This window comes from Syngnathoides biaculeatus, chromosome 12 (assembly GCF_019802595.1).
Source record: "Syngnathoides biaculeatus isolate LvHL_M chromosome 12, ASM1980259v1, whole genome shotgun sequence".
NCBI classification, from domain to species: Eukaryota; Metazoa; Chordata; class Actinopteri; order Syngnathiformes; family Syngnathidae; genus Syngnathoides; species Syngnathoides biaculeatus.
In genome coordinates, this window is record NC_084651.1 from 14202389 (window position 1) to 14226305 (window position 23917).

At 38.4% G+C, this 23917-nt stretch overlaps 1 protein-coding gene across 1 annotated transcript in view; it reads right to left on the minus strand.

Annotated features, from left to right (window-relative positions):
* eys (eyes shut homolog) overlaps positions 1-18754 on the minus strand; it is a 200331-nt gene extending 181577 nt beyond the window's left edge. Inside the window, 4 exon segments of the mRNA XM_061836907.1 lie at positions 1197-1245; positions 5963-6079; positions 10137-10930; positions 18636-18754. Coding sequence (XP_061692891.1) covers positions 1197-1245; positions 5963-6079; positions 10137-10881 — 911 coding nt within the window. The 5' untranslated portion in view covers positions 10882-10930; positions 18636-18754.
* Between the last annotated feature and the right edge of the window lie 5163 nt (positions 18755-23917).

The following is a 23917-nucleotide window of genomic DNA, read 5'->3' on the forward strand; positions in this document are numbered from 1 at the left end:
TGTTTTTTTTCTGGGTACTGTTTAGGATGAGTAGAAACTCTACTTTTCCCTTAGGTGTGAATGTGAGTGTGATTGGTTGTTTGTATATGCCTTGCAATTGGCAGGTGACCAGCATCCACCCCCCCCCCCAAAAAAAAAATAATAAATAACTACATAACATAAAATGTATGTTCATTTACCTTTGGCATTGGGTGACTATGTGAGGAGAAAGTGAGTGCATTATGGGGGAGGGAAGGAGGCAAAGTAGAAACATGCGTATGAATGTACGCATGCACATAACTTAATTTCATTAAAGTTTCTTGAGCCCGTGGTGAAGAAATATGAATAAGCTTGGAGAAAAAAAACACAAATGAAATAGTCACAAAAAAGTTGCACTTTACCAATGTGCATTAGCGTATGACAAAGCATGTGATAGCACGAGCGTGCAATTCAGCAATGCTCGAGTGTTGAAGGAAAATGAAAGGTATCAGGGGTAAAGATTGAAGTCCCTCCTAGCCTATGGGATGCAAGGAAGATGTTACAGCAATAGCCAATGGGAGAGCAGCTGTATTGCGCCACAGACTAACATGTTAGTTCATCCATTGATTGAAAAACGATGGCAAACTCAAACAATCACAGTATAATCAGACTGTGCAGAACAGAATGACTTACAGTATTTGTTTCAGTTTAAGCGAAATAGAGAATGTGGTTTTCAGAAGATAATATGCTCATCAAGCCAAGGCATTAGGGTTTCTCTAGTGTGTGCTCCTCAGCATCAGGGACTTGACAGCCTCTTCAAGCTGTGTGACCACAATTATCTTTCCAGAGAAAGGTGGAAAAATAGAGCATGCATGAAAACCAAACAATAAACATGAGAACAATTACAAGCTGCCTCATGAATATGTGTGCCGTCATTCAATTAAATTGCAGCAATCATTCTTTCCCTATTCTCTTTCTGATCTTCAGGAGGAAATATTAATTGCTGCTGCTGCTTTTAAAATGATCCTATTTCGAGAGACAATATGAATGTCCTTGTGCTACAGAAAACAAAGAGGGGAAATGAATTCCTCACATGTTCTCCTGCGGTGCAAATTTGTTCTTGCTGACATGCGCTGGACATGCAATCAACAGCGAATTTAAAGTCGCAGTAGAGGCCAACAAAGCTTTCAGGACAATGACAGATCAGACCTTTGGGAGTCTCCTCACATATGCCTCCATTTCTGCATGGATTTGGATTGCAAGTGGATTTTCTCTCACAGGGTGGGTCTGCAAAACAGAAAATTTATGTAATAACGTTTATTAGAATGAAAAATGGATTTCATTGTGATGTGATGAGAATTCATTAGGAAATTGTTGGAAAAGTTTTTGGGTCCCCCCGCCCACCATTATGAATGTAAAAGGGCTTTGAGTTGACCTCATTCCTCATTCTCATATTGAGGCATTAGGAGAAACTTGAGTTTAGGTATCTTGCGCAAGGATAATTCAGCACCGTCATGAAAGACTGACGACCAGTCTACAGTACAGCTTACACCAAGCCTACCCACATATCATTACAATATCATAAGAGGAAATCATTCCAATAGTCTCTTTGTCCTGCCTGAAACATTCAAATGGTATATGGGAGGTGATGATAATGAGTTTGATGAACAATACTTGTCTTAATTCATTTCTTTGTTTGGCATTTGGCTTCAGTGAATATTATTATTAATTTTTATCAATAATTATTCATCTTTGTATGTTTGTTTAACTGTATTTACAGTAATAAGGTACTTTGTGGTCCCTGGAAAATCCATCCATTTTCCAAGCCACTACAAGCCTCACAAAGGTCATGGGAGTGCTGGAGCCCCAATCAGTTAACTTCCGGCGAAACACTATCCCCTGAACTGGTAGCCAGTCAGTCACAGGGCACATATCGATCCCATGATGCCCACATGGAGTTGACCCTCCTTGGAAAAGAATTAATTAATGAATTCATTCATTCATCTTCCCTAGAGGAACCAATCCCAGCTTTCTTCGGGCGAGAGGCTAGGTACATCCTAAACTTGTCGCTAGCCAATTGCAGGACACATAGAAACAGCCGTTCTCACTCATATTCACACCGACTAATTTAAAGTCCTCAATCAACTTAACATGCATATGTTATGTTTTGCGGATGTGAGGCAGACTTGCTAACTAGTCATCCCACGTGCCGCTCTGACTCCCAAAAGTATTGAGCAGCTATGTGGACTGTTTTTGTATGGAATCCCTTTTTAAATCTGAAGCAAAATGCAATGCATTTCTCTGGATGCAGTATTTGTGTTGTGTGACAAATTAGGAATTGTTGATCTGTGACTGGCATGCAGTGAAGTCAGATGAACAAATGAGCATTTGGGTCAGCATTAACATGAGACATACTGGCTTGTCTGTTGGGTGAAATCAATGCACCACTAAACACCAACAAGCAGCTTTCTTCAAGCTTGTTTTTTTTTTTTTTTTTTTGAAGACACTGTGATATTATATTTAGTATTCTAAATGATTTATTAGGTGAATTCAAAACATATGTGGTCGGTTCATGTGTGTATGTCAGTTTTCCCCATTGTATTATGTGCACATAAGGTAAAATACACATAAATGACAATATATTAACTTCAAGGGATATGGAATAACCCTGCGTAACACAGCAGGGCAAGCTGCTGCATTAAGATTTGTTTGTTAAATCAAATCTTTTCATGTTGTCATGCAAAAATAAATGCAACTTGCACTGTGGACCGAATGAGTCCTTGACATCTCACAAATGTAAACAAAAAAAGGATGTCACGTTGCGCAAGCACATTAACACAAGGCGCTGTTTTTGCGGGAGTAAATATGGCCCCTCAGGTAGGTCTCATCTCAATGCATTTGTGGCAATTTAATTTTGTGGAACCGGAGCCAACATTTTCGTTTATCTTTTCTTTTTTTTGCCACTACCTGTTTTCTGCTCATTCGTCTGCCTTTGATAATGTTGCGCGTTTTGTGAACCGTTTGTGCATGGTTTGTTCATCCATATTGCACTGGCATCAGATACATACAGTATGATTTATTTACATGAGAGAATCCTGGGTCCATCCATCCATTTTCCAAGCCACTTATCCTCACAAGGGTCATGGGAGCGCTGGAGTCTATACCAGCTAACTTTGGGCAAAAGGTGGACTACACCCTGAACTGGTCGCCAGCCAATCGCAGGGCAGTTGCAGGGCGCATATCGACACCATCACTGAGCAGGAATCGATCCCATGCTGCCCACACCAAAATCAGGCATGTTTACCACTATATCAGATATGAAAAATTTAAATTGTGCTGTTCACATTGAGTTGATTCACACCACATGGTGGGGAGGAAACATTGGAAATGACCTGTTGTGTGAGTATTTTAGAACATATGACAACATGTCACTGTACAACTGTACAGTCGCCTGAATTTAGCGTAGGGAGTATGGGTTCAGTTCCCTCTCAGTAACTGTGTCTGTGTGTGCCTTGTGAGACTGACTGGCGACCAGTTCAGGGTTTAGTCTGCCTTTCCCCGAAGACAAATAGAAAATTGTAATTTTCTAAGGCTATCAATTTCCTTTAATTAATTTTCAGGGCTTGCACTCCATATACTCAGTTTTTCTCAAGAGTTTTTACATTTGCTTCTTTAATAAATGAGTAGACACATTTTATGTAAAATTTGCTTGTGGGTAGTATTTTTGTTTGTGTTTTATTTGAGAAGGGCCACAAACTGAAATACATAAACATTTAAAATCCCAATTCGCTAAAGTGACCAAATGTTTAATTCCCGTTTAAAGGGCTATATACTCAGATTAACTCAGTGACTAACTGTAGGAATTCAATACATATGGCAACAATGTATCCGTGTCTACTGTAATTAAAATTGGTTAACAAGGGCCACGACTCCATCCTAGTTTCTGATTCTATTTTGCTGACAACAAAATGAGTCTGAGATAAAAACAATTAACACCTTATAGCAATGAAACTGAACAAATAAAGATGATAGTGAATACAGATACCCCAGATGTAAAGTGGAGGACAGTCAAAACAAAAGGAAATCTCATTTGAAACATCCCAAGAGCTCGGCTCATTATTCTGTGCGCATAGACTTTGGCCTATGAGGGCAGCAGCCAATGGAGCAGGCACCAGCTTCTTGCTTGATTAATGAGGAAACTGCAGTAGAGAGGAGGAGGAGGCAAAAGCTCTAAAGAACTCCCAAGAAGCCGATGGGACAGCAGGGAAGCATGACGATGGAAAAGCACCCCGAGGAGGTGACACACTAGAGACAGCAGCAATTAAGGAAAAAGAAACAACAAAAAATTTACTGAAGCAGAGTTTATTAAAAGAAAAACACACACAGCTAGGCTTATTATTGTTGGATCTCATGTTTAGTTGATATGCCAATATTTAAAGAGTAGTTTTAATTTTCCTAAGCACTGATTTGTTTGTCGGTTTATGCAGGCCATTTACTTGGCAAGCAGTAGTTCAAAATTAAATATATTATATATACAAAACAAATCATTGTCAACAATGAACAATTACTCCTCCTCCCAGAAATACAAAGAAGCTCATAGATGGACGAGTGCATTCAAAATTTTGGATCAGGTCAAATTGAGTTCAGGTGTAAAGATCAGTGGATTTCAGGTTCCACTTGAAATTTCACCCAAAAGCTGAACATGCCTGACGCTTTGTGAGTAGATTACTGTAGGTATAGTACAGGGTAGGTTAATTGTAGCCTCTAAAATGTCCATTGGTGTGAATGGTTGTTTGTTGCAATTAACTAGCAACCAATCCAGGATGTACCCCACCTCTTGCCCACGGTCCTTACGAGGACAACGGGTATAGAAAATACAGCAGAAGCGTATAAAAACAAGACAACATTACCAACACTGTCCACAAAAGCAGGAGTAACCTTGAAACCTGATCCAAACCTAATAAAGTGAGAGTAAGGCTTCATCTCTTCATAAAGAGAAACAATTGAGTAAAACTATAACGTGAATACTCCAAAGAAGTTTAAAATGATAGAGGCAGAAAATAAGGCTACCAAAAAATGAACAGTCAAATTGGAAATAGTATTTTTTAAGACAATAAATCACATTTATAATTGACGCAATCAGATCTCTTTTAATTTAACAGTATTTTCATGATTGAAGTTGTAATTGTATTGCACAGAAGTATTTCCAATATTTTTCTTCCTTTTTAGCAACATGAGAGGAGGAAGGAAGAAAACAGCTAAAACCCCCCCATTGACAGACATTGTTACAATAGTCACCTCTGGGACAGTGTCAATTAGAATTGATTATGTTTGTAATGGCTCAATTTCAAATCACTAGAATATGTACCTAATGTGCTGTGTAAACGTATGCCCCGGTTTAAATTGCAGACAAAAAAAAAAGAATATTGGTGAATATGCTGAATATTAAGGATGGTTCTGTTAGATTTTACCTTAACTATTCTGAAAAAAGACCAGCTGGGAAAACACTTCACATTTGAACCACAAAAGTCAGCAACTTGTAAACATTTTCAATGGGGAGCACTGTATAGCTGTGATAGATAAGTTAATCAAAGGGGAGTTCAATCCGAACAGTAATTATACATGAGGCAGCCAATAACATTTGAAATCTCACAGCAGTATCAAACTTGTGATTTCATGCCATCAGTGGGAACAATGGAATATAAATGACATTTTAATTAGTAGCTGTAAACTTGTGTTTTATAAACTACGACACGCTCCGTTAGCCGGCAGCCATTTGTGGCTTTTGAAAACCGTATATCAGTAGTCGTAACCCCGGCTTCTGAAGTGTTTGATTTAAAGTGGGTGCTGCGACGATTACGATGACAAATATAAAATAGGTTCAAGTTTAAAGCCTATAAGGAAATGCTGATGTTTGATAGAAAAAGTTTTCAGCTTTGACCTTTTCTGAAGAGAGAGGCTTTCGAGGTGAATGACGTGGTGGAACATTTGCTAAACTGCCTACCTGAGAATCCGCCACTGCAGATGCATGTGAAGGACCTGGATGACATTTGAAAACACGTCCCGTTTGTACACATTCTGTCACAGTTTTCTTTCCCAATTATTTCAGAGCAGGTTGTTCCTAAAATGAAGAAAAAAAAAACCTGTTGATAAGTTAATAGAAAGAGATCTAGAAATATATTCCTGTGGTATACACAAAAACATTGACTGCTATGTGTTTAGATTTCTTTTTGTTAAAATCAACATTTTAGATTATGCAGAAGCAAAGAGTATACACTGAAAGAAAAGGGATTCGTAAATAGATATTTTTAAATGCAAGATGCTTATTATTAATTCTGATGCTTTTCATTTTAAAGCTGATTTTTATAAGATCTTATTACTGATCAAACTGATGTGCCATAAGTAAATCAGTGCCGGAAGACTTGTATTAAATCTTAAATTAGAAAATCTCCCTGTAACCACCTGGCACATTATTGATTGATTTATTTGTTTGTTTGTTATATTTCATTGATGCCAGAGGGTAAATTATCTTGTACTTTGGGGTGAGACGTCAAAGTGAGGTGACTGCATAACTGCGTAATGACCCTGGGTACTTGGAAGTTGAGGGTCTTGCTCAAGGGCACCTCTACAGCTCATCTTTCTACTGCAATGGGTCTTTGACTTGTTACTCTTGGGTCCAAAAGTATGGAAATTGGTGTGAATCAGAGCAGAACAATAGTTAGAGACTATAAACACATGTAATAACCTCTGGGTTAATGTCCAAATACAGTTTATGTTATTATTAGTCATCCCAGAACAAAGAACTAAAGCCTATACAGCTTGTACACCTACGTCAGCGAAGTCATGTGACTGGCCATATTGACACTCTAGCAAAGCATTCTTCAATGCTAAGTCGGTCGGTGTATGTTGGAGACAACTCCTTGTCTTTTTTTTTTTTTTTTAAACGCATTGTTCTTAAATTATCCAACTTAGCATTATAAATACTTCTTGGGAATTTGAGATTGAGAAGAATAATTCCTACCTGAAATGATTGCTACACAGTCGTGTGTATTTGGTTGGGCACCATCCATCACGTTTAATCACCGAAACCCATCAATCTTTTCTCATCTTTTCAGCTGGCACTCTTTAGAATGATCTCTTTAAATATCTGTCTTGTCTGTTGTAACTGCCAACAGAACAACAAGTACCGGGCATTGTTTATATTCTGCTCCGGTTCAATGTCCCCCACACTGTCGAGCAGCTCTATTTCACATGTAATATGGTGCCCTGACAATGGTGACGTCATGTGCACGAGCTCTATAGCATGTCTTTGAACGTTTTTACTGAATGAACAACCTCTCACATCTGTTGGGCAACTAGTGTATGGAGTTGCTGAGACGGCTCATTGAGGAAGGGTGGGCTAGGCCCCCTCCAGCTGCAATTGTGTGTGTGTTGGGGGTGGGGTTGGTGAGCCAGCCTGCCCATCCCATGGAATACTCAGTCAGGGGGACACCACCCACTCCCCGGGACAGACGTCTTCCCTAACACAACCAAAGCACCCAGCTCAGTCCCCAAGGTAGGGGCAAGAGGACTGGACTACCATCCCCCATCCTCCCTACATCACAGACAGTGCCCTCCACCACAGCCACCACCCTGCCCCTACCAGAGAGAATGGGGGCTCTAAACACCAACAGGGCCAAACAGATGTGCCAACAACCATCTGAAAAGGAAAAATCCTAGAAAAAGCAAACCCATGACAAACAGCTGCTGCAAGCAATAACACACGAGGGGACCAGGAGGGGCAAGATGAAGGTGGGAACCTAATAGGGCAGAGGACAGGCCCCCCGTCTACCTGTGATCCGACAACCAAAAGAGGGAGCAGGAGTGCACAGACACCATGAGTCAAGCCAAGAGATGTGAATACCCAGCTTCCACTTCATTAATATGGTTACCAAGTCCTTAACTGGTAACCATTACATTTAGAAAGACTGGTGAGGGTGAGGTGAGGGCAATTAAGACCTGCATCATCCTCACCAACTAGCTCCCTAAAGAATGTATGAAAATATGTGATCCACTAAAAGCAATGGTGAAAAAGGAAGGTGGGCCAGAGAATAAGCTGGAGTGCAAGAACACCTGGGCGAGTGTCCTCCCAGCTATACACTGCTGCCCCCTCACTGATGTGCATTAAAATTGGAGGACTGGCCTGGCAAAGAGGGGAATTACAAGATTGGAGAATAGCGCAGATGTGCCAGCCCAGCATTTGTACCTTTACGCCTAATGTGAGCCCCCCAGGGGACCCTAAATGAAAAGTGAATGTGCTCAATATGCAAAATATGGACAGTATGAGTAATACAAATGTGCACAGTTCATGAAGTAAGAGGCTGACATCTTAAAGGAGGCCTTGAAGTCAGCTGGGGATCCCACAGTCTGAGCGAGAGAAGTGTGATGACTATAGCAGAGCACCTCATATCCGTGGGGCAGCAGCACAGCCATTAGCCCGACCCGGTGACCATGACAAGTCCAGTGGTTATCCACCTGGCAGGGAGGGACCATCAACTTATCCAGCACCCAAGGCTGAGGGAAACATAGAAAAAAAAACTCAATCCAAGAGGAGGAGTGGGAAACAAGCCCCTCATCCCCAGAGGTCCACACCACAGATCCGGAAGGAAGCAAGTGATCCTCTGGCATGTCTATGTTGACAGGCTATGTTTTGGTCACATTGCATTTATTTACTTTACACATTACTTTTATGTATGACGTTCTTTCCCAGGCAGACAAATCAAGGTTCACCAGTGTAAAGAAAGGTTACCAGTTTTTGACAGTTAATGTGGTTACCTTGTTGGTATCTTTCCATTTTAACAATATTGTTTTTGTAGCAATTGCTAAAATTACAAATAACTGTTGAGGAATCTTTTAAATCACCCCATAAACCAAGATTGTAATAAATTGTAAAACAGTATTATAGCTAAAAACTGAAGAGACAATGCCAGAGTGTTAAAGTCAGTATTTGGAGTTTGCTTTACATTTGACAGCTGATTTGAGATCAATGCTAATGAAACTGATGTGTAACAGTGTAAATCACCTGGGGAAGATTTGTGTTACATCTTTAGTTAGATATGATCACAGTAACCTTTCTAGCACATTATTTAGTAATGCTTTATTATATTGTATTGATCCCTAAGGGTAAATTCTCTTGCACTCAGAGCAGAGATGTCAGAGTGAGGGGTCTACACAACTGTGTCATGACCCTGAGTAGTTGGAGGTTCAGGGTCTTGCTCAAGGCCATTTCTGCAGCTCATCTCTCTACTGCAATGGGTCTTCAACCTGTTACTCTTGGGTGCAAAACACACCAAGCTACTACCCCTCGTTCATATTCTAATTAATGATATGTTATACAACAGGTCAAGCAAGACTAACTCAAACTGTCATCTCTAAATGTAGTGCCAATTTATAAATGTCATGTGATGTACAGCAGCTCTAACAGCAGTCAATCCATACCATCCTACATAAGTATCCAATGAGCAGTTAATATACCAAATAAAGGTTTTTATTTGGCAGCAATACTCAATTAACCCTGTACTTCTTTATTTTATTCTTTTTGCAAACGAGTATTAGACCAGCACAGAAAATAAAATATAGATGAATGTTAGATGTGATTGGATAACAAAACAGTCCAGGGCGCACCTTCCTCCTGCCCGAAGATAGCTGGGATAGGCTCTAGGAATTCCTGGACCCTTGTGAGCATAATCGGCACAGATTATGGATGGATGGATTATTGTCTTTAATACAATTTCTTTTACTCTATTATAATTCTAGCAGAATTGAAGCTTCTCACTAATTTGACTTTCCTCATGTAGCAAAGATATGTTTCAGCCAAGACCCTCCATTTTTGTTGGCAGACAGTTTTTGTCCTCAGACTTTTCATCCTATTTGGAGAGATACTCCTTAAAAGTTAAGAATTGTTTCATTTTCACATTCACTATCCAGTGTTGTTCCACAAATATGGTAGCTTACAAAAATAAAAATATCAGCATGACTTATTTTTATCAAAAAGTATAAATTAGAGAAACGCTGGCAGGAATACAGTTAACAGTGGTGAATTTTTTAGTCGGTACTATTTTGTTTCATCAAAGCTGTCATTAAATTGTGTCTTTTTTGACTCAGTATGCTAAAAGAGAAGCGCAGTTTCTGTTTCTTACCATCAAAATGTGGAGGACACAAACATTTAAACGTTCTGTGGTTCAGTTCTGCAGAGCCGTTGCTCAAGCACACTCCTTTGTTTTTACATGGACTATCCAAGCAAGCATCAAATTTTTCGCAAAACCTCCCAGAGTAGCGATGGTGACACCGGCATGAGTACGGCCCTTCCCAGTTGTCCATTTCACAAATACCCTTCCCAGAACAAAGTGGAAGCAGAGGGGATGGCTGGCAAAGTTGCGTCTTGACCAGTAAATTCAGCCTTAAACCATGCGTACACAGCTGAGTGTTTTCGCCGTGCAGAGCAATGAAGTAATGGTGACCCGGCTCAAGCCACTTGGTATCTACTTCTTCCCTTCCATTGATCTGCTGAGGGAAAACAAGCTGGTCTCTTTTAACGCCATTTGCAGAACAACTCTCAAAATCGTCCTGCGACACATTGACAATTCTGACACCATACGACATCAGCGTCTCATCGGCGACCAGCAACAGTTTGTCGCCATGCTGCACCTGAAGTGGGCAAATTTGTGGGAAAGTCGTAGACACCCTTGGGTTATCTCCACCATGAAAACCCCAACATTCTTCAAAAGTGCCGCAAATATTCTCCATGAGTGTCCAGTTCACTTGGATGAGGACCTGGTCCAGGTGCCATTCAAGTGCAACAGGTTTGTTGCAAACAGTGGAAAAGCTCATGTGCACCATGCAGCTCACAAATATGGACGTCAAGCAAAATTGTGATTTCTTCATGTTTTCTTCTTTTGTCCAATTCCAAGAAAGTCGTGGTGCCAAGGAATACCTAAGGGACATCGACACAACTTCAAATTAATAAGTCAAGTTAATACTTCGCTGGAGACATAATTAAAAAAAAAAAAAAAAAAAAGGTAAATTTGTCAACTTTTTCCTCAAATTAAACATGGGTATTTCGTTGTGTATTAGAGTACACTTTTGACTACGTGTTTAAACACAAACTGACTTCTCTGTTTAGTTGTCCCCGAAAGGCAAATATAAGCTGTTTTTCTGAGTGCAAATGTATTTCGTTTTTGTGGTCTTACACAGAAAACACAACATTTTCTGAAATGAAACATCGTGTTTTGATTCACTCTGTAATCTTGCAGGCACTCTTTGAATATTGGAGTTTGCTTCCCAAAGTGCAGATGGGTTTCCCTTTTCTATTTCATCCTCATAAATCAGCCCAATAACACTTGGTGATCACGATATTGGTTCTTTGGTATGATACCTTTTCACATACGTTTTAGGGTTAATGTCACGGTTCAACATAAAAGCAAACACAAACATATGCAAATGTTCCAGTTGTAGCTGTTTGATTTCAAACATGATGTGCATACTGTACAACAGGTAAACATCCACTCAGCGGATTACATTTCAAAGTCAATTGAATTTAACTACAAAGAGATGACCTGAGATCAAAGTTTACAAACATGTTTGTAACAAACCTCATCAACCCATAATTTAATTCTGTGTGCCTTGTTATTAGCTCTTCCTAATTTGATGAAAGACTGTTGTCTGTGAAAAGTACATTGCTATGCAAACGTCAACGTTATAGGCATCGGAGCCTGCAATGTATGGTAACTAATCTTACATGTGGGCATTTGAAAGTCAAGAAAACACAAAAATTTTCCTGAAAGCAAGAAAACTTGCTATTAATTACCATTTTACCATGTTAAAATGGTTGGTATGAATACAGCCATTAAAACAAATGCTATTTTTTAATGTGTAGCAAAGTTTGTTCAAGCAGTGAAGAAAATCTGAGCAGTAATCTTGGACCAAAGATATCAGGTGAGCATTAAATTAATAAAACTGAAGTTGCATCACAATGGCAAATATGCTACAGAATAGCATCTACTCATCAAAAGCCAGTGAAACTATTAATTAGAGGTCAAATGAAACAGGGATGCTTTAATTCTTAGGTATATCTACACAACATGACTTAAGATTCACAGGCTTGTTTCTTCAGCTCTTCATGCAGAGTTGTTATTTTTTGTGTACGTATATGTATGCATTGCAGTACTGATGACCACCGAGTGTGTCTTGGCACCCTCAGACTGTGTAAAGTTTCTGCAAAAAGTGACAATGCCAAATAAAATATTCTCCCTCTGCCTCACTGGTCTCTGAATCTCAATCTCTGGCAAAATAATGAGTTAAAACAGACTACACAGTATTTTCCCATTTAGGCCATTTTCGTTTGTGATCAACATAAAACAAAAAGTGTCAGTTCCTCCTCAAAAAATGTTTTTAAATAAAAAAAATACAACTAATAAAAGACTGACTGTGAAAATTCAGTATAGACAGATGAAGTGATGAATGAAATAAATAACATTTTAATGAAGGCTATGGAATGTGTGTACCATATGTAGAAACCAGGTTTCATCAAATGAATAATTGATTTTCATTAAAATATAATATCACAAGGTGTAGGTTATATGCCGATGTTACAAAAAGCAAATGGCAAAATGTCAAGTAAGAAAAAAAATGTGGGCCCTTACATATCAGCTCTGTGCACAGCAGGAAATTTGCAATTTCCAACTGTTGTTTTGCCCCACTTTTTCAGCTGTGTACTCCAAAATGAGAGGGTTTGTGAAAAGGCCCGTTTGATTACTGCGTTTCTCCAGACTAGGCGTTTACTATATATTGTAGTGCGCTTGATTAAACACCTTTCACACAAAAGCATGACCTGTGCCAATCGTTAATTTTTGCCTCAAATTTGGAAAAGGTTTTACGCATGTTAAATACATACACACATAATGCGTTACGTTTACATCCAAATTTTGTTATTTAGGTTCATTCTCACTTTGTTTTCGAATTAGTGGCAGTGCTCATGTTTAAGCAATGCTTTTCTAAGGAAATTAATAAATTAATTATTTTATTGGCAACATATACTGTAATCACATTGAATATCTAACAATGTGTAATTAAGTACATTTACTTACTTTAATTAGTAAAACAATATTCATGTACTATGAGGTACATTGTGTCTCAAAATAAGTTACATTTTACATCCATAGGAAAGCTCAGGAGTAAAATTATAAATAATGTTCTAAATAAATAATTCTAGTCCCTTTTAGGATTTTAGTTATAAAGTTACATGTAGCAAAAGTGAAATTTTAACAACATTTGACATTGGGGCGGCACGGTGGATCAGCTGGTAAAGCGTTGGCCTCACAGTTCTGAGGTCCCGGGTTCGATCCCAGACCTGCCTGTGTGGAGTTTGCATGTTCTCCCTGTGCCTGCATGGGTTTCCTCCGGGCACTCTGGTTTCCTCCCACCTCCCAAAAACATGCAACATCAATTGGACACTTTAAATTGCCCCAAGGTGTGATTGTGAGTGCGGCTGTTTGTCTCAATGTGCCCTCCGGTTGGCTGGCAACCAGTTCAGGGTGTACCCCGCCTCCTGCCCACTGACAGCTGGGATAGGCTCAAGCACTCCCCGTGATCCTCGTGAGGATAAGCGGCAAAGAAAATGGATGGATGGATGGATGAATTTGAAATTGTAATTCAAGGGCCCATCATCAATAGCCTTTTCCCTGTAGTGCCTTAATACAGGTAGATACTGATGTCAATATTAAACTGAATAAGTGTGAATTAGTCAGTCCATGAGGTCAAATGATGTGACTGTGAAAACCATTAATTATTATTTAACGATACAATTCTAGAAATACCATTTAAACAAGCAACAGTTGCATCTAAAGACAAATGTAGTAAAAGTCATATTTCAGTATCTAGTTGGGGAGCAGGAGAAACATTCAAGAAAAGTGGTCATGGCTGATATTGTACTTCAGTATAGTTAAAAACGACATCCATTATAATAGAAACAATTAGGTTTCAATAATAGCGGGCATAATCAAGGATATTGTACTGTATATAAAATGCAAAATCTACTGTACATATCCACATGCTGGCTGCGGTGGCGATCTGGCTACTAAAAAAAAAGAGAGCAAGACAGCTGGGACATGAAGAAAACACTTTTATATCCCCATGCATGGGGACATCAAACTGACAACATCAACAAGCATCATGAGTAATAGATCAATGCCAGTGAAGACACTGACCAGTACAACAATTCTTTTTTTTTTTTTTTTTTTGCCAATATCAAACAAAAGAAGCTAATGCACAGACATAAAAGGCAAATGAAGCCTGGTTTATTCACTGTTCTGTAATCCTTTAGGTCCGAATTCTGACTTATATATTTACTTGCAAATTAAAGATGAATTAAATCAGTCCTCTAAACCACAAGTATCACGCTTGTGACATTTTTATTTAATAATGCAGAGTGCCAATTCATGAAACCACAGAAATCCCTACTGTTGTACAGTGCCTAACTAAAGAGAGCAAAGGTCTATACAATAATGTCTTTAAGGTATTGGTAGTGATTGAGATGAAACTTTTCCACACAGAGATATGTTTCTAGTAATAAGGCCCAAATGGGTCAAAAGCAAGGTCAGGAACGTGAGGGTCAAGTTATTGTCTTCTCTCAGCTTGATCTTTTCATTAGGTCTCCAGCTTTTTAGGATGCCTAACACAGAGGTGCGCTGAGGGCAACAGATGAAGGGAGGCAACGTAAATCCTCATTTGAATAATGACACCACGAGGAAGCCATATTGCTACACCAAATTGGATAGCTGACATATCACGGTGTCTTGTTGTTGTCCCATGTGACAGACTTTGACAATTTATAGTGATATTTGCACGCTTTTTTCGAATCCCATGTTAAAAGAATTCATGTGATTTTGAACTTCCTTTCCTCAAAACTGGTCACCGATCAATAACAAGGCACACATAGAGGCAGACAACCTTTCACGTTGACATTCACATCGTCATTGAGTTAGAAACGTACCCATGCGGCCTGGACTGAAGTCAGACAAATAAATAGCCAATATACAATACACAATGAGGATATGATTTGTACTGTTTTGTACTGAATTTATTTAGTGCACCACAGTGCATGCTACTTGCTGTGTGATGTCAGACTTACCAAATTCACAATTACAAATTTTTGACTTCACAGTTCTTCTCATTACACTACACTAGTCTGTGTAGGTCACAAAACATCAAACTGAAAAACAGTCAGATTTTTTTTTCGAGCTCAAGTTAACACAATACTGATAGGACTGAAGCTGCCAACTGTCTGAGTGATAACTAAGGACTTGTGTATCAAGGAGGAGACACAGGTGGAAGCTGATACAAATTAAACTAAATCGTAAAGGCATCATTATGCATGGTAATTTCTAATTGTGACTTCCTTGATTCACGTCTATGAAAAGGTGCAGGAACTGACTGTTAATGTCGATGTTTGTTGATCTGCCGTGTGCAGTGCATGTATCCCTCGTTCTTCTTGCCAGCTTGTCCAGCGGGTTTGACACGAACATAAAAACATCCCTTCATGCTGCAAGCTACCCTCTCAGCACAAGTGTACAGCTTTTCTTTCATCGTAAAATTTTCATATTAAAACATTTTAGAAATCCCTTCTTGATCAGATAAGATGCTCAAGGAGGGAAAGTGCACAAAGAGGAAGATAAACTTTATTTCTGAATCAAATCATCAACATGTAAGCCTGTTCTAAAAGTCCAATTCTTTGAATGCATTAAAATTAAACAATCATTAGGAAACCTTTGGACTTTAAAAAAAAAGCAAGTTGTTAAAGTCATCTTGCACAAACCTACTCATCCCTTGAATCTTCATCATTCATCTTTTTCTAAACAAATTTAATGGTCAAAATTGTTTTCTGTGAAATAATCATAAAAATAGTCTTGATAAACATTCAAATTCATAATTCTCATAAAATATCTATGATTTAAACTGATGCCCAGTGTCAGCTGCATGGCATTGTTGCAGCCATGGGAGAAGTTATTAGCCAAGCATCACAAGGCTGCACTGAAGCTCACCTGTGCTCTCTGCGAGGTTTTGTAGATCATCATTGGCTAGAACACTGATGAACACTTGAGATCCTCATTTGAGAAAATCAACCTCTGTAGCAATTTAACTAGCAAATTCATATAACTGGGAAGCCCAAGTCTCAGGAGAAAACATATGCAAGGAGGGGGAGAACATGCAAAGTTCACATCAAAATGCCTGATAGCCAGAACCACCAGTACCACCACTTTGTTCCTCTCCCAAAGAGTTGGAGAATTTCTAATGAAAAATAAAATAAAAAAAAAAAAAGACTAAAGTTACTGTCAATGTCTTCCATTGCTGAGTCATATTAAAAGTGGGTGACACATTTGTCACAGGAAACACAGCATTTCACACTGAGTAAATAGTGCCATCGCTCTTCCAAAAGCATCTATTAAAAAAAAAAGGACATTTTGACAGTGGATCAGTTTGAAATATGGCAGAGAGTAATGGAACAAGAGGGAACAGTAACAACAAGCTTTGACAAAAACTATTACAGGGAATACTGTTCAACTTTTGTAAACTTTTGGATTAACCCTCTGACAAAGATAAATATTTGCTACAAGTTTGAAAAGCAACTGAAAATTGTGTCTGGTATCAAGGCGAGACCCAGTAGTCACAATTCAATCTCATCCAGCAAGACCATTACATGTCATGCAAAATTATTCGTATTACAGTCCTGACAAAGACTGAGTTTGGCTAAAAGTAACAATTATGAAAAATAATTTTGAAACATCAATTGATAATTGAGACGGGTAGAATGGTGAAAATCACCAATGCAAAATGTGAACTCAGTCATTCCATTATGGCTAACGTTCAAAATCAGGGTCACTTCATCAATAGGCAGCGACAATGTCAAAATAATTACCGTTATAAAACTGGTCCAGTCATACTTAAATAATATACTCAAAAAAACAGACCCACTGACGAAGTGAGACTAAGATCTCAAGCGGCATAGCTTCACCCAAAGCTTTGACCTCACCACAGTGACTTTTCCTTGCAGAATAGTTTATTTTTTTTTGGTACAATCTTTTCAAAAGGCCCCCTCGTCATGTCTCCTATGAATCTGTGTCTATTTGGTGCTCTGGGTAAAGAATCGTTACAATTTAGACATCTGTTAGTTTTCTCTGGGGTAAATACAATATCTTTTTTTTTTCCTTCAAACTCCGACAGCTTTTAGGGAGCAGCATCAAGAAAATAAGGGTTGTCTTTGAGGCTGCACAGTCACATATAATCATGATTTAGGGTTAGGTTGTACAGTCACAGACCAGAAAATTGATTTCTGACTTACTTAAAGCTTTGGGCACATTATTGCATCAATTACATATTATGCTCAGTCTGGTGGCCAACTTTGTGTTACCTTTGGGTAGGGAATGTTTAGAAGTGTCACATTTTTACTCGACATAACTTTTGTAATCCCTAGTGGACATAAAGGAGTACATTTGATGAATGATCCTGCAATAGCATTAGAGTTTAAGTCATGATAATACATTATAATTACGGATTATGTATTTGTAACACTTTCACTCAGTCAACAGGTGAATAGTTAGGACTTGAAGAATCTGATGAACACTCGTGATGGTGAACCTCAGTTGGTTGGGTCAAAACCACCGCATGCGTCACCATGCGTTTACTACTTTAAAAAATACAATCATTGTCAGGTATTTTTTTTCCCCACACACACTTTAAATTTAAAATGGGTAAACTTGGCCCTTAGCAAAACAGAACTAATCAGATTATAGTGCATATCCACGCACAGCTAGCGGGCCTAAAAGATGTTATTTATGAAAAATGTCATTATATTAGTGTGTGTGTGTGTATATATATATATATATATATATATATATATATATACATATATATATATATATATATATATACAGTGAAGAAAATAAGTATTTGAACACCCTGCTATATTGCAAGTTCTCCCACTTAGAAATCATGGAGGGGTCTGAAATGTGAGAGAGATAATCCAAAAAGAAAAATCCAGAAATCGCAATGTATGATTTTTTAACGATTTGTTTGTGTGATAAATCTGCAAATAAGTATTTGAACACCTGAGGAAACCATACTTGTCAACTCGTACGTTTTAACTGTAACTGTAGTTCATACGGATTTTGTGGTGAATCTTACGTATGCGGCTGTATATCACAAATCATACGGATTATGAAAATTTCTGTTTGCTTTTGCCCCGAATGGTGCTAGTCTACTCTATTGTGGGGAAAACCCAAAGCTGGGGAATTCCAAACATAGGCTGCATCAAAGATTTTTGTCGCAGCAAGCATGATGTTTAGCGCAGCGGCAAATGTTGCTTTTGATTGGCAAAATACTTAAATTTCCGGTAACTTTCCAGAAAAATCCTTGGCCCGGATCGAGCACTGCCGAGCTGGACACTAGTCAAAAAATTTGTTTTTTAAACAACAGATTAGCATTACACCCAGCCACCATGTCCGTCTGAACCTTTTTTACAAAGGCTAGGCCTCGGATTTAGCATGGCTGGGTAATCTGACTAGTAGGGCCATCTGTTAGTGTATGCAGAGCAGCACAGCACTCGTGTCTGCTAGATGTCAATTAGACAAAGAACACATGCTCACCATGAAGTTCAAAAGCATCCGACCTCCAGCATCATTTTGTGGAATTTCTTATTCAGAGTTGAGATGTGTCTCCCCCGGTAATTGGACAGCTGAGCCATTTAGGTGAGCGCAGGATAACTGTTGCTAGGAGATGTGATCAGACGCTAAGCACTGGAGGCGTGCCTGCTTGTAGGAGAGGGGCCTTATGGGACACAACAGGGTGGGGATACAGCCTGCCTGATTAATTATTCAATTAGGCTTATCTAAATATTCAGCAGGCAAGCCAAGCAATTACCTTATGTAAACAACTCAATAAATGCAAATTTGTTTTTATCCTACATGACGAATTGGTGCGCAAAACAAATACAAATTCCAATTGTCTACTATAAAAACATCCATTGCAAATACAGTATGGTTACAGATAAAAGTTGACTGACTTCATTCTTTACTACCTGATACAGTACACATTTGCAAGTAAACAGTAGAAATCATGCATGGCCCAAGTATAAAATATAAAAAGCTGTATAAAATTCTTCAGTCCAAAAGATGACTCTGCTTGAGATGATTGTATGTTTACATTGAATTGACAATACTAATACAATTTAAATAATTGAAGATACAGTGGAAAGTTTGTGGTCATTACCTCCCTTTTCTGAGGAAAGAAAAATATAACAAATGAAGCAAAATGTAGACTGTGCTGATTTTGTTTTTGCTGTGTCATTTTCCTGTAACCTGGTTGCCTGCTGGTGGGCGGGGCCTCCTGTTGCAGACTTGATGGCAGTGATCATCATGTATGTGCAACAGAAGAAGAAGGAGGGCACCGAATTATTGCACTGCACTGTTCTCGTCCAGCAGCACGGTGGAACACCTGTAGACAGTTATCCACACAGTTCTGAGGACCGGGGATCAAATCCCGGGCCCTCATGTGTGGAGTTTGCATGTTCTGCCCGTGCCTGTGTGGGTTTTCTCCGGGCACTCCGCTTTCCTCCCACCTCCCAAAAACATTAATTAATTGGAGAGCCTAAATTGAGCCCCTGGACGTGATTGTAAGTGCGACTGTTGTCTGTCTCCATGTGCTCTGCGATTGGCTGGCAACCAGTTCAGGGTGTACCCATCCTCCTGCTGGCTCCAGTACTTCCATGACCCTTGTGAGGATAAGCGAGTCAGAAAATGCATGGTCGAACCGAAGTTCGCATCATTTGTCCCTGTTGTTCCAATCACGTGTTTATTTTACCATTGACTCGAGTACTGTAGTTGTCTGTTATAGTACCCTCTGTGTTTGACCCTACTCCTGTGTCACTCATAATTGGTGCAGGTTTGATTCCACCTAGTTCTTTTTTTTTTAACCTTGGCTTCATCTTTCTGATTTAGAACTGGATAGGTTGTGCTTATTTTATGCTGACCTTTTTGTCAGTTTCCCATGGTTTCTACTGTTATGGCTTCTCCTCGTGCTACACGCACTTTCAGTTTCTCATTTTCCTTGTATGTTTTATACTGCTAAATTGAGTGTATGCAACCTAATCATGTGTCTGCTTTTGGTTGTCTCCTTTCAACACTAAGAAACTGAGACTGGTTCAACATCATATCAAAATATATGTATGTAATATAATGTACATAAACCCAACAAACATCGGTATTGAACTGAAATAAAAAAACAAGCTATTTCAATGAGAAATGTAGTGCTCATTGACAACATTCCAATTATGTGTAACAGAATTCTGAAGAGCACTGGAACAAGTCAACTTATCAAAAACCACAAAGCTCATTGAAGAGTAAACATGTATAGATGGTGTGCTTAATTAGCAAGAAAGTTTGACAAAAACAACTATAACGTACTAATTAGCAAACTTGGGATATGTTGTCACAACATACTGTAAAGTCCGTCTTCGCGTAGAGTTAGATCAGATATTTGTAATCCCGGAAGGGTGTTAAAATCATCTTCTCCAACTGATTAGCAGTAAATAAGCAATAAAATGCACATTTGTTTAAACTCATGCAGTTGACCCAAAAAGATTAGTATGACCGGTATTTAACAGGTCACTCAACATTGAAATCCCGCTGTCGCAGTCACGAAAACAGATTCAACAGTGATCATATTATATTCACATTCAGTTGTTCAGTGGCTGTTTTGACAGCTGGTGTGTGAGGGTTTTCAACAATGACCTATATCCCTTGAAATAAAAAGTTACATTCCTATCCCCTAGTGCGCCACTGCAATCACTTTTCTACTGATCGTTGCTGAGCAACAGGAGGAGTAAAGGGTTAAGGGCCTTAACCCCAGGACAATTTGCTATCAGGAGATTGTTCAGGTGAAACTGTTTCTTTTTATGACGTCCAACCAAATTACTCCACATGGACAGAGATTTTTTAAAAAAAAGTAGATTTTTACCTTAAGGGTTTGTTTTCATATGCATTCAGATAACTGTGTGTATACTTACAAATATCATCCTATTAAATGTAAAGCAAATCCACCAACACAAATAAAAAATGTAATCCTAAATAGCGGTATAGTAAATTATAAAGCCATTAACCAAAATTAAATTGTTAGATTTCTGAGTTATTTAAAGGAAAACAAAAATTCTATTCAAAATCTCTGCAGTGCTGTAAACTTAAATACGTTGAAAAAAAGGACCAAATAATGGTAGAATTATAAACTATAGTTATGTTTCATATAGTTATGCATTCTAAAAATGTCATCGTAGTAAAAAGGCTTGGTCAAGGCATAGGTTTTCTTTGCACATAGTGAAAAATCTCACCCTTGAAAAGGGCTTCTCATGTGTATCAATATGTCATTTTGAAATGGTAATTTTAGGATCAATCTCAGGAAAGCACCTCACATCAAAATACATGAATATAAAACATGTTACCTTACATTAACATTGATATATTTTAGCTCCATTGCTTATCCTGGTCACAGACATTTAAGGTGGCGAATTCGGTTGGCTCCCCCACTGTGGTTAGATAAATGAGCTGCCCTTTGGATTATAACGTTGGCAATATTTCCTGCAGTTTATGGCCTCTTCATTAGGTGTAGAAATATTGACCTTCGCTTTTTTTTTTTTTTTTTGTATGAGAATATATTACCCACAAAAGCAAGCATTTATCTGTATAGCACGGCAAACTATTTGTGTCATTCCACCATCTCTGGCATGAAAAAATACTTTCATATTCGACCTTTTATCTAAAAATATGCATTTATTTAGACAGAGTTGTGGAGTGTTTACTGTAGATTTATTGCTAATAATTTGCTAACATTCCTGCGATCAAATACTGAACCTGAAGATTGTTTTCCTGCTGTCCTTGTAAAAATGTAAAACACAATATTACAAAATGTATAAAACTCTCTCCGATCAGCAAATAACAGCAGTCTTCTTTCATACCATGTACCTTATGAGCAGTTGAATTTTAGATCAGTGATTTATTTTTTTTTTGCCAGCATTTGCAACACTGTCATTCAGATGTAAAGCTATCTATGTTATCACTTCATGATATTACACTACGCTTTGTCTTATTGACTCAATGTAAGTTACTCGAATATTTTCATTCATGTGGGAGAATATTGTGTGTAGACAATAAATCACAAAAAAAAGAAACTGGCATAAATTAAGCGGACACCAGCCCCAAAACGAAACACAATGATAGGCCAACCTTTATTTTGAGAATATAATAACTTATTTTAGACAAATCAATATAATCACAAAACTCTTTAGTCTTTGTCCATTGATCTGTAGTTATTTATAGTCTTTTGAAACCTATTGCCGCAGGTTATAAAGTCTGTGGTCTTGAGGCTCTTTGTAGTCGGAAATATGCTGACTCATCATCTTGTTAATCAAGCTCGAAGTTATGCACACAAAGTCAGCTGCGAGGAGCCCGTTGAGAAATACTGGGATCCTTCTTGAATATGAATATAAGGAGATTTTTGCACAAGCGCTCAGTGACTGAATACTGAACTCAAGTCCACGTTTGTGTTCACTTAACATAAGACAATGCCTTTGCTGTCAAAAAACAATATTTGTGGCGATTGGCAATTGTGGTATGACAGTCGCAGATCTGCACACACAACAAAATTGATGAAATAAATCGATACAGACAAGTGGTATTTGGGGCTATACCTTGTGTTTTTTACATATTTGACAAATAAAGAGGATTCAGATGTAGATCGTGTGTGTAGTGACAGAATACATATATTTCAATTCCTCTGTGAAATAATGCCCTCGGATGGATTAACTGAATAATTAATGCATGATTTGGACATCAATGCAAGCTCTTGTGTTGAGGCCTTGATGGTGCTGTTTAGGAAGGTTGCCAACAACGGTTGCTCCCACCTTCTAATCAGGTCTGCTAACTCATGGCTTGTACACAATCCAATACTGTATCAGAGTTTACCTGAACTGACCCACAGAGCATAAATTCCCTTCAGGGTTGCAGGAGGACATTTTTCCCCAAAATGCCTCAGATTTAGAAAATTAAACAACTCTCTCACTGTTGTGAAATATGGTAAATACTTCAAGAACAGCAACAACAAAAATAAAAACATGCAATCTTGCAATGCAGAAAATTGCAAATTGCCATATTATAAATTTTGAACTGTTGGACCCTAATCAATCATTGTTGCATAGAAAATGTGGGCAGCATTATTACAGTGCATTGGCTTGAGAGCAGAGTATAGAGGATACTTGAAACAAGGACACCCCATCCTTCTTACTTTACCCCTGGGATCTAAATATTAAATATAAAGGATGGAAGATTATTAGACCTGTCACCTTGCCTTAAGCAATGATATTCTGTTTTTAACTGCACAGTCGAGTACCTGCTGTGTCGCATATTCATAGGATTTCAGCTTTCCCAAAATGGAGATGTTTACCAGCAAAGTGACTTAAAAGGATATAAAGTAAATCTCCATGGAGAATTGGTTCATTATTTCTGCTTAGAAGTATGGTGGAATAAACATTACTTTGTATTTGGCTTTTAGGTTCTAATAAAAAACAACCGTGTTTCCCTTTAGCCCCCCACACCCACACCAAAAAAAAAAAAAACAAACAAACAAGCATTGAAAAGTATTTTCATCATCCATAACATCTATTTTCGAAAATATCCTGTCCAGGGTCACAGGGTGGACCTGGAGCCAATGCCCACTAACAATGGGCGAAAGATGTATGACATTTTGAACTGGTCTCCAATCAGTCACGGGAAAAATATTGTACAGAGACAGATAACTATTCACACTCACGATCACACCTAGAGGCAATTTAGATTGCATGTTTTTGCAATAGGTGAGGAAACCGGAGTGCCCGGAGAAAACC